This window comes from Suricata suricatta, chromosome 9 (assembly GCF_006229205.1).
Source record: "Suricata suricatta isolate VVHF042 chromosome 9, meerkat_22Aug2017_6uvM2_HiC, whole genome shotgun sequence".
NCBI classification, from domain to species: Eukaryota; Metazoa; Chordata; class Mammalia; order Carnivora; family Herpestidae; genus Suricata; species Suricata suricatta.
Genome location: NC_043708.1, coordinates 40132540 through 40144716, shown reverse-complemented (window position 1 = coordinate 40144716; position 12177 = coordinate 40132540). Strand labels below are relative to the sequence as shown.

The following is a 12177-nucleotide window of genomic DNA, read 5'->3' as shown; positions in this document are numbered from 1 at the left end:
TTACCAGCAATTTGAGGCAGACATGAATGAACAGGAATACTTGGAGGATGATCATGATTGAAAAACATTTCAATGTTGCCACAGTCCAGTCAGAATACTATGGTACTATATATAGTATAAACAACTGTTCAGTGATATTTCCATTTATTTTACTTTTAGTAATAAAAATTTTTTTTCTATCTCATACGTGATTGAACACATATTTTGCTTTAAAATTAACAGTCACAATTGAAGAAACAATAGTTTATTTTTCCAATGAAGTTACCAAGCTGCTGAATCTTAAGGCCTCAACAAATGTTGCATCTTATGACTTTGATTGAACAATAAGACCTTCTAATTTGATTATTCCCTGGTAAATAGCAATTTTGTTTCTCCAGTTGTTTTCCATTTGCCAGACAGTCATGACAGGTTAACACGGTGGCTCCTGTTTTCAGGGGACTCCATCAGAGGAGTCCTCATTTCTGTCACAACAGCTGCTGGCAATGTTTCATCTAAGTCCAGCCATCAGGACTTCTCTATCGTGGTTGGCCGAGGAGTCCTGCTTTGGCTGCCAGGGCTTCATTCTGCTGAATATGATACTCCTGAAATCTCATGGATATTCTTTGTGTCATTTTTAAATATTTCTGTAAGCAATGTTCTGAACAGGTGGTCTAGAAATAGAGAAGATCCAAGAGGCAATATAGAAGTATTAATTAAAAAAAAAAGCATGTATTTTTACATAAACAACCAGTGGGTGGTTTGCTTTTCTTTGAATATATCAGAACTAAATGGTATTGAGTAGCGAATGACCATAGCTTTCAATTGTTAACAGTTTTATCCATTTAAAAAATGAATATATACTGAATGCCTACTAGTTTGTAAGCACTAAAAACAGTGGTAATGTCTCTGCCTTTTCTATATCTTATTCAGATTGCTAAAACACAGGCCCAGTAGTTTCTTCCTTTTTAATGAGAAACTTTATTCCCAATATTCTTAAATTTCAACATTTCTTTTTAACAAGAATATTATACTTAGCATTTTTCAAACTTTGTCATTTATTTCACAAGGACTTACTGATTACTATGTGTTCCTGGCATGAGTGCAGATCACTTCCCGCCAGTATATAAATGTTCTGAGGAGGATGTTAGAAGGTAAGACTTGAGAGGATTTCGTTTTCAGAGTCCACCTATGCAGTATGAGCTACCAAATTTAAACTAGGCTTTGTCCAAAATTAACCTGAGTTCTCAGGGTCAAGTTGCTCTAGCCAGGCCATCTTGACTGAAAGCTAATTAGTAAGAATCTTTGCTATGGAATAATAATTTAGCAAGCCCCAGGTATCTTATCTAAAAAAACCCAAAATCTGCCATGGTACAGTATGACTGTCATATTAAATTTGGGATCATTAAACTCAATGCCATGGGTCTCAACTGCTTTAGTTGCTCTGAGCAATGGGACATAAAAGGTAACCCAGATTCCTGTAGTAACTGGGAACAAGCAAAATGGTGAGAGGCAGCTCATTCAATTGTTTATGACATGCTTAGAGAATTTTTAGTGGGCGCTTTCCATACCTCTTCAGGTTTTACTTCTCTTGTTGTGAAGTCTTTAACGCAGTCCAAAAAGCAGGTTTCTGTAAGTTTATTGTAGGTTCCAAGAAATTCTTTAAACTATGAACAAATCAAAGCATTCTTTAATTACTGATGTTTTGAGTTTGGACAAAATACCCTGTTATACTTGAAATAAAAAATTCTTTAACTCAGATGGGCATAGTATGACCTATGTAGTATGATCTACAAAATATAGACAAATATCCTAGTTGAATATTTATTTTTTCCTGGATTATCTGTCAAATTTTCTGGAAAAAAAAGTTTCCTATCATTTAAAATCCACTTCTGGAAATAAAATTTGAAGTTATTTTGTGAGATCACTGACTGACATGGTTGCATTCAGAGGTACGTTAAATTTTTTGCAAAATTCTTTTTCATTAATTGTAATACCTTACCTGTTTTATCTGATCAGATTCTGGTATTTGTGCAGCCATATTCTTTTGATATGTTTATTAGTCACCTGATTTAAAAATTAAGGAAAAGTTAGTCTATGAACAAATATTTCCGGCTACTTGAAGAGTTTGATAATTAAAACAAAAACAGTTTATGAAAAGAAATGAGACAAAGTTTACCTGAAATTATTTTTATTTTATAAATTTCTAATGGAGTATGTAATTATATCCTTCCACCTGCCCCCCCATCTCCAAGGTCATTAATGGCAACAAGGAATGCTATAGTTTAGACTTAGATTTTTTTTTAATGCTGGCTATGGGTCCTGTTTATCTAAATCTTCAGTTTTAAGACAGCTTGTTTTGCTACCTTACAAGGTCACTTGCTAGATCCTGATTCCTAGTAGTATTAAGGGAAACCAAGATATCACTGGTGTCTTCTGCAACTACTTAACTATTCCACTGGTTCCTAATGTATCTTTGACCTAAAATAGCTATGATCGTTTTACCGTAGAGATGGTAAAAACATAAATACAAAGATTGTATTAATTGTTAATAAAGCCATCCACTTATAAATCAACAACCGTAATGAAAAATACTGTTTTCTAAAAAGGCTTTAAAAGAAGTACAAGAGTTGTACATTCTGCAATTCAAAAAGCGTAATCACAGAGACTTATTAGAAACTTGTGAACCTATGACACTTAATGATCTAACTTGGGGGCAACAGAGAAGTGAAGGTAAGTCATAAAAGCCTTTCTGAATTACTGGGATTTTCACAAAACTAAATGGAGAGCCCAGGCTCAGTTAATCCAGATATAACAACAGATCACATTATTTACTTATTCTATCCTGGCTTGTTCTACAGTAGATGAACATCTCATATGAAAGATTCATTTAAAACAAAGCTTTTTAAAAGTAGAAATTAAACAGCATGAAAAGAGAGGAATAAGCCAATCCTAATCATGTACACTGTAGACTAACAGAACTTCTAGCTTTGAGTTTCCTAACACTGAGTGCAAGCATGATAAACCAAATGTGTGTATCGTTCTTACTGACTTGTCAATTATTATCTAAAGTGGCTGTGAAAAGCAGTAAATTTTCATGAACTTATATGGAGTTAAAACTAGGAAATTTAAGCACAGCACAAAGTGTACATTACTATCATGAAAAAAATTTTCATTTTGATTAATACAATCAGCAGTAATTCCATTGCAGCATTTCCAACCACGTATACACCTTCCCCTCTTCTGCATTTATTCTTTCCTCCTCATTTTTCCTATGCTTAAGTTCATATTATTGACATTTTGTCATATGCAAGGGAAAGTACTGAATTCTTTTGTTTTTTTTTTAAGATTTTAAAAAATTGTTTATTTTTGAGAGAGAAAGAGAGGGTGAGTGGGGGAGGAGCAGAGAGCAAGGGAGACACAGAATCCAAGCAGGCTCCAGGCTCTGAGCTGTTAGCACAGAGCCTGACGCAGGGCTTGAACTCACTAACCATGAGATCATGACCTAAGCCAAAGTCGGAAGCTTAACCAACTGAGCCAGCCAGCTGCCCCTGCTCTTTTTTTTTTTTTAATTAATATTTTTTAACATTTATTTTTGAGAGTTAGGTAAAGAGTTACATAATTAAAACAAAAACCATTTATGAAAAGAAATGAAACAAAGTTTACCTGAAATTATTTTCTGTCAGAGAGAGACAGAGCATGAGTGGAGGAAGGGCAGAGAGAGGAGACACAAAATCTGAAGCAGGCTCCAGGCTGCTGTCAGCACATAGCCCAGTGCAGGGCTCAAACTCATAAACCACGAGATCATGACCTGAGACGATGTTGGACTCAACTGCGCCAACCAGGTGCCCCTGGTCTGCTATGTTAATCTCATTCCAGATGTTCTAGCCCATAGTTTTCTTTGAAGTAATGATTCATAAAAAGTATAATTGTCCATACTTGAGAGAATCTTTGGTCTAGGAGTAACATGATATAGACAATCTGTGTTATTAAAACCCCTCTATATCCCTTACAAACAATGCAGTAGAGATTTTAGGTTAGCCCAACATGAGGCAACTAGTGTTCCGTAAACACTGAAAAAGTTAACAAGAATGCTCTTTATTCCTACTTTATTTCACTTTATAAACAGCATACAGTTGACCCTTTAGTAACGTGTGTGTTGGGGCACTGGCCCGACACAGAGTCAAAAATCTGCACGTAAATTTTGACTCCCGCGAAACTCAACTACTAACTGCCTACTACTGATTGGAAGTCTTATTGATAGCATAGCCACTTAAGACATGTTTTGTATGTCATATGTATTATGTACTATATTCTTACAATAAAGTAATCTAGAGAAAGAAAATGTTATTAAAATTGTAAGGAAAAGACATTTATAGTACAGTACTGTGAAAAGTCTGCATATATGTGGACCTGAGTAGTTCAAACCTGTGTGGTTCAAGGATCAAATGTATGTTTTTACCACATAAACTACCTCAAAAATACCAACAGTCACTGAAGGTCACAATTTTTTAGGTATTGTGCTGTTAAACAAAACCACTAACCAAAGAGACAGAGGATTCTAGAAGTATGTCATACAATGCAGTTTAGGACTAGTGCTTCCGGGAAGATGGAGTGAGAGATGTGTTTTTCCCTATTCCTCTCACTAAATACAACTAAAAGCGCTGGATATTAAATATAAGAAAAATGTAAGACTAAAAGGTGGAAAGAAAGTATACTGTCCGGGTCCCTTGGGACCTGAGAAACAAAATAGTGGTGAATTCTCTCTTTTTTGTGAGAGTTAGAGCTGAAGAAGCTAGCAGTCTGCAGATGCCAGTGAGCACAGACAAAGTTTCCCATCCCCCAGAGCTGGCCCTCTCTAGCCAAAGGACCAGGAAAGGGGAAGCCTATAAGACAGAAAAAAAAAAAAAATTTTTTTTAACGTTTATTTCTTTTTGAAAGACAGAGACAGAGCACCAGTGGGGAGGGGCAGAGAGAGAGGGAGACACAGAATCCGAAGCAGGCTGCAGGCTATGAGCTGTCAGTACAGAGCCTGATGCAGGGCTCATACCCACAAACTGTGAGATCATCATGACCTGAGCTGAAGTTGGATGCTTAACTGACTAAGCCACAGAGGTGCCCCAAGAAGGATAACTTTTTAACTGTACTCTAGGCAAACAAAAACATTGTGGCCTGCATCCCCAACCCCCCCACATCAACTTAAGCCAAGCTGGTAGCCTAGACTTCCACCCTCACTAGGCTGTAATAAGACATTCCTACCCATACACTTCAGAGAAGGGAGATTAGGAAGCAAGAACTTTTATCCTTCCTGGGCATTAATGAAGGTCCTTTACCTCCAACAAGTGTCAGTGGAAACCCCATTGAGGAGTGGGGACTTCTACCTCAACTGGCAGTAATGAGGTACTTTCTCCATCCTCTCTGGGTGGTATCAAAGGAGGCCTCTTTGAGATTCAAGACATGCTTTACTGTCATATGGTAATTAGTCCACATTCTCTCCTATTGCATCAGTGGGAACCATGGGAACAGTAATAAGGCACACTAGTCTCTCTAAACTAGAGGGATAGCAATGGAGGCCTACTAGAGAGACCTAACCCCTACAGCTGCCCAGGCAGTAATGAGGAGCACACCAACCCCCACACTCCTTAAGTGACAGAGTGAGAAACCTGGACTCTATACTTAGTATACTTCATAAAAGATCCTCATAAAATAGACATAAAAATACATGACAAAATAATAAACAAATTCATCTATATAAAAAGAATTATACACCTTAAGTAAGTAGGTTTATTCTAAATACGCAAGGCTGCTTCAGGATTTGAGAAAAATCATTAGATCTTATCAATTGATGCAGAAACAGCATTTGAAAAATTCAACACCCATTCTTTGAAAAATAAGAAAAGGGAACTTCTTCAACTTCATAATGAGCATCTACAAAAAACTCTATAGTTAATGGTGAAAGACTAAATATTTTCCCCTAAGATTGTGAGCAAGGCATGAGATCTGCTCTTACGACTCTTAATATGCTGCTGGAAGTTCTACCCAGTGCAGTAAAGCAAAAAAGGGAAATAAAACATACAAATGGTAAAGGAAGAAAATAAAATGTTTCTCTTTGCAGATGACAATTGTGAACATACAAAATCCCAAGGGATCTACAAAGAAACTCTTAAAACCAGTGAGTTCAGTCACGATATACAAGTGTACAAATATCAATTATATCTCTATATACTTGCAATAAGCAGACAAAGTACAATACCATTAGCAATCACTCAAGAAAAAATTTCGCAGTGGGGCACCTGGGTGCCTCAGTTGGTTAAGTATCCAGCTATGGCTCAGGTCATGATCTTCGCTGTTTATGAGCTCTGCAACGGGCTCACTGCTGTCAGTGCACCCTCTGATGGATCCTCTGCTTCCTCTCTGTCTGCCCGTACCCCACTCAGGCGCATGTGTGCTCATGCTCACACTCTAAAAATATAAAAATACAAATAAACCTTAAAAAATTTAGGGGTAACGCTAACAAAGCATATATAGGGCTTGTATGCTGAAAAATATATAATGCTGATAGAAAAAAATCAAAGACCTAAATAAATAGAGAGACATATTGTATTCATAGACTGGAAGATTCAACATAGTAAGGATGTCCATTTATCCAAAATTAATATACAGGCTTAATGTAATTCCTTTCAGGGTCCCAGGGAGATTTCTTGTAAATATTGACAAATTTATTTTAAAGTTTATATTACCAAAGGGACTAAAATAGCTAAACAAATTCAAAAGAAGAATAAAATGGGAAGAAGTCTACATGATTCTAAGACAACTTACAGAGTTACTGTCATCAGTATAGTGTGCTATGGGTGGAGGAGTAGACACAGATCGACTGAACAGAATGGAGAACCCAGAATTAGAGGTACATAAATATGCCCAACTAGTTTTTAGTAAAGGTACCAAAGCAAATAAATGAAGGATAGCCTTTTCAACAAATGTTACCAGAACAATTACACATCCATAGGAAAAAAATTTAGCCTCAAAATCTCTCATATATATATACATATATATATGAGTTACATAAAAATTAACTCAAGATGGATCAAAAACTTAATGAAACATAAATTATGAAAATTTATAGTGACAACGCCAAATACTGGCTGAGTACGTGGAAAAACTGGATCCCTTAGATATTCCTAGCAGTAATGTAAAATTGTAGTATCACTGCAGTACACAGTATCTTAGAAGGTTAAACATGCAACTACCATATGACCCAGCAACTGGATTCTTTGGCATTTATCACAGAGAAATAAAAACTAAACATTCACACAAAAACCTTCACATGAATATATATGGAAACTTTATTTGTAACAGTCAATAACTGGAAACAACCCAGAAGTTCTTCAGTAGGTGGTTAAATTGGTACACCAATGCCATGGAATACTACTCAGCAATAAAAGGAATGAATTTTTTCTTCAAAATTTTATTTAAATTCTAGTTTATACTGTAATATTGCTTTCAGTAGAACTGGTGATTCATCACTTACATACAACACTCAGTGCCCCTCGCAACAGGTGCCCTCCTAATGCCCATGCCCCGTTTGACCGATCCTCCCACCAACACCCCTCTAGCAACCTCAATTTGTTCTCTATAGTTAAGAGTTTCTTAAGGTTTGTTTCCCTCTTTTCCCCCCATCCCCCTATGTTTATCTGGTTTCTTAAATTCCACGTAAGTGAAATCATCTGGTATTTGTCTTTCTCTGACTTACTTCTCTTAGCATAATTCACTCTAGGTCCATCCATGTCATTGCAATTGGCAAGATTTAAAAAAGGAATGAGTTATTGATGCACACAAGTTGGATGAATCTCTAGAGAATTATGCTGAGTGAAAAAAGCCAATCCCAAAATGTTACATACATGTATATGTATGTAACATTCATAAAATGACAAGCTTATAGAAATAGAGAATATAGTAATGGTTGCCATGGGTTAAGGGGAGGATAGAGGTAGGAGGGAATTAAGTATTGCTATAAAAAGACAAAATGAAAGACTTCTGTAATGGAAATGTTCTGCATCTTGACCGTGTCATCAATATCCTGATTGTGATATTGTATGTGATATTCTGTAGTATGTTACCATTGGGGAAAATTGGTAAAGCGCCCAAGTGAACTCTGTATCTTCCCCTGTAACTCCAAGTGAATCTGCCATGATCTCAAAACTAAAAAGTTTAATGTAAAAAAAAAGAGGCTGTTCAGCTGTCTAATCTTTGCCAAAGAACAAAATGCAATGTGCAGTGTAGTGTTAGCAAACATTCAGAACTAGAGTTCTTTTGGGCTCCTCACTCAGAAAACAGCTTGAAAAGATCCAAGAACTGTAAGAAAACTTTTGTGAAAACAGGTGTTAAATGAAACCGTTTTATGGGAACTTAAAAAAATACAAGGGCAATAAAACATGCATTAGGGAGCTTGGTTTACCAACAGGCCTCTAGCTGAAATGACAAAAGGACATCAATAAGTGTTGAACTGCATAGTACACTCACGGTACATCAAGACATTGGTATTTCTATACACAAAAACAGATGATTTCCTTACTTATAAAAACCTTAGAAATTTGCATGTTTGCTGACTGTGATGTCAAAATCCAGTTCTTTTTCCTACTTCTAACCCTTTTTTTCTTCAGGTTAAAATTCATATATCATCACTTTTTAACTAGAGTTCAGAGAGGCAGGTCTGAAATATTTAAACGTTAAGTTTCAGAGACTGGTAATACTGTCCTCATTCTACTCCACCTGCCCCTTAGTTTACAACTCATGTTGACAAATGATGGTTGTTACTGGGAAGTCTGATAACACATAGATGAGGAGTGCCTCAAGTGTTCTTGGTATGAATTTTATTTAAAAATTTTCTTAGTATTATTTTTGAAAATACAGTCATTAACAGTATATATATCCTCCTTTACATAATAAAGTTTTATCATATTATGAGTAATCTATTTCTTGAGACTTTAGAAAAGAAAAATAGTTCTACTACTTAATACCCCTATGTTAACATTGTAAGTTTTCTCTGGAATCGTTCAATTATATATTTTATTTTTTCAAATATATTCCCAGACCTACAGCTGAATTCAAGAGCTAACAGTTTTCTCAAGTCCGCCTAAAACTCCAAAGCTCTTCTCTGTAGTCAGCGATATACCTAATTATAGGCACTTGTTCCTAGAAAATATTGGAGATGACTGAGTGACTGATTTTCACATGTACTTGCTAGTTTGGGGTCTTTTAGGTCTTGGAGCATTGTTTTCCAGTTACTTAATCCTAAATTATGCTGAACAAAGTCCAACAGCCACACAAATCAACTGATGATGAAAACAGGTAGAAATAATGGGGCTGCCCTTTGATTTAGTCCTAGTTTTCAGCAATTACAGCAAATGTTTGTTATAGAGGCAAATATCCAATCTGAGGTTACCTTATGGTTATATCCCTGAAACCTGGAGAAAGAAGGAAGGGATAAGAGTTCTAGAATATCTGGCTTAGGTCTTGGGAATGATCACAATTCTAAGTTATTTTTATGTCAAACAAAATATATAATAACATCAGGGAACTTAAGAGTAAAGAGATTTTATCAGTCAATTCAAACCTTTTCTGATGCATGAGTTTCTTTTTTGTTCTGGAAAATTAGTTGTCCAACCTTTGCTTGAATGTCTCCAATGAAGCCTGATTTCTTCCCTGAAAAATGAGGGGATTACAATATGACTGCCGAGCCCCCTTCAAGCTCTATTTGATGGAAATGTAAACTTCTGATGGCTAAATCATTTTCAGTAAGTGAAATTAGTTTCCTCTATCTATTCTGAGGTTACAATTCCTTGGCAGATGTGTTATTATATGTATTAAAAAGTACTTAACATCTTTATCTTTCCAGGTAGTATGTTTAGGTAACAAAAGACAAACAATTCCCAGAAAATTCTGAATATTAAAAACAGGAACAAAAAAAAACAACTAACTAGGATGTGATAGGGGAGATGCACTTTCCTTTTTAGAATCCTGTGCAGATTTGTACCAGGTCTGGAGCCAAATTCTAATTCTGTTCAAACTTAGTTTGCAATAAGTGAGTCTTCTGATATCCTTGGCCATTATCACAAAACTGACCCTGGTCTCTGCGTGACTGGTACTGGTAATTGGTAATCTTGTAATTCAAGTAAAGGTCATGAATGGATGATACAACTACTGCATGATAGGTATTTGGAGAACAGGAAAGAACCATGGTCTCAAAGTATCTCCAAAGGTTAGTTTTCATCAAAAGAAAATGGTCCCTTTATATGGGAAAGATCTGGCAGTCACGACAATAACCAGTAAAGACACATATCAACTATGTGGTATTCTTGCGAAAAATGTTTGCTCTGGTTCTGATCATGAGGGGACATTTAGGAAAATCCACAATGTGGGACAATTTGTAAGACACCTAGAGTAGTCTTTTCAAAAAGTTAAAGCCATGAAGAAAGGGAACAGAAGGCTGCTCTAGATCAAGTGACTAATGAGTCATGACAATCAAGCAATGTGTGAACTTTGGACCCTAAATCAAAAAAATATTTGAGTTAAAAATAAAGATATTTTGGGACAACTGGAGAAATCTGAATATGTTACCTTTTTAGGTATTTATTGTGGCTTTGTAAGAGATTGTTTTTCCCCCCTATTTTTGAGAGAGGGGGGAGAGAGACAGACAGACAGACAGACAGACTGTGAGAGGGGGGAGGGGCAGAGAGAGAGGGAGACAGAGGTTCCAAAGCTGGCCCCGTGCTGACAGCAGAACCCAGAGAGCCCAAGGGGGTAGTGGAACCCATAAACTGTGAGATCATGACCTGGGCAGAAGTTGGAGGCTTAACCCACTGAGCCACCCAGGTACCCCTGTAATTGACTGTTCTTAAGGAGATACATGGTGAAGAAATCAGGGTTAAAGGTCATCATGTCTGAAACTTACTTACAAACAAGTCAGAAAAAAAATGTATCTATTTATATTGTTATGTATAGAAGTAAGAGAATGGGAAGCCAGGAACAAATGAAGTAAAGATGTTAACAAAAGAAATGAAAGAAAGAAAATCTTGTGAGCTGTGTTGTTTCTCAGGGCTATCAGTGTCTTTGATAGGTCAAATGTCTAAATTGATTAGAACTTGTCTGAACAACTTAAAACAGGACCCTGCCACATCTGCAGCAAGTTTAGGACATTATGTCCGAATAACTGGCAATCCTAACTCAACTTCTTATTAATCAGAGCAAAAATTACTTTTGAAAGATCACTGCTTTTGGGTTTAAAGCATGGCTTCCAGGCCTGAAGGAAAAGCCCATAAGCACTAGACTAGATGGGAGCAAGAACATGGGTCTCTGACCTGATGTGAAAGGGTTTGTAAGATCCAAATCAAATCAATTATTCAAGTCATTTTAAAAGTTTCTATGCCTATGGTCACGTCTTGGAGACTACATGGGAAAGGTCACCTTTTCTTTAATATTCAAGCTTTACCTAGAAAATGAGGAAGTCCTCTTCAAAGTCTCTGTAGAGACTTTTAATTCACCTACATTATAAAACAAATTGTGAACAAACAGGTACCTAAGAGCCCACTTATGGAGAGAAATGTAACTGAAATAAGAAATAATGATTAATTACAGAAAGTTATTAAGAATAATTAAAAGGTTCTCCAAAGCTGAGCCTTTAAGGTCCCTTTTAATTCTAGGGATTTTTCTAAAATTTTTAAAATTTATTTTGAGAGAGAGTGAGAGTAAGAGAGCAAGCAGGGGAGAGGCAGATAGAGGGAAAGAAAGAGAATCCCAGGTAGGCTGTGTGCTGTCAGGCAGAGCCAGATGTGGGGGCTCCAACCCACAAACTGAGATCATGACCTGAGCTGAAACCAAGAGTCAGAGACTTAACTGACTGACCAAGCCACCCAGGCGCTCCATAATTTTAGGGGCTTTTCTATGAAAGTAGACAGCCGAGATAGAAAAATAAAGAAACTCTGCTATTTAGATTTTACAACAGATTACACTTATTGCTTTGATTAATCTCTTTTAATACCTTTAGTAATGCGTAAAAGGAAACGTCTAAATAGTGCGTTCTCAAAAATTAGCAAATCAGATAAGGGATGTTTGCTATGGTACTGTCTAGAGATTTTTCAGTTAAAAGAGGGTCTCTTGCCTGTCAGCTCAAGGTCACCGCGTGGATGCTTTACAATTTCACTG

The 12177-nt window shown here is 36.4% G+C and overlaps 1 protein-coding gene across 4 annotated transcripts in view; it reads right to left on the bottom strand.

Moving 5' to 3' along the window:
- Positions 1-228: 228 nt before the first annotated feature.
- TIMM9 (translocase of inner mitochondrial membrane 9) overlaps positions 229-12177 on the bottom strand; it is a 12327-nt gene continuing 378 nt past the window's right edge. Inside the window, exons 2-6 of one of the 4 annotated variants that reach the window (XM_029951631.1) lie at positions 9590-9678; positions 6230-6438; positions 1979-2043; positions 1548-1643; positions 229-650 (exon numbers count right to left, since the gene is read on the bottom strand). In XM_029951631.1, the coding sequence (XP_029807491.1) occupies positions 516-650; positions 1548-1643; positions 1979-2017 (270 nt within the window). In that variant the 5' untranslated portion in view covers positions 2018-2043; positions 6230-6438; positions 9590-9678 and the 3' untranslated portion in view covers positions 229-515. Of the gene's footprint in view, positions 651-1547; positions 1644-1978; positions 2044-5309; positions 5460-6229; positions 6439-9589; positions 9679-12177 lie in introns of those variants that run through there. The other 3 variants (XM_029951630.1, XM_029951632.1, XM_029951633.1) reach the window with 3 other exon arrangements.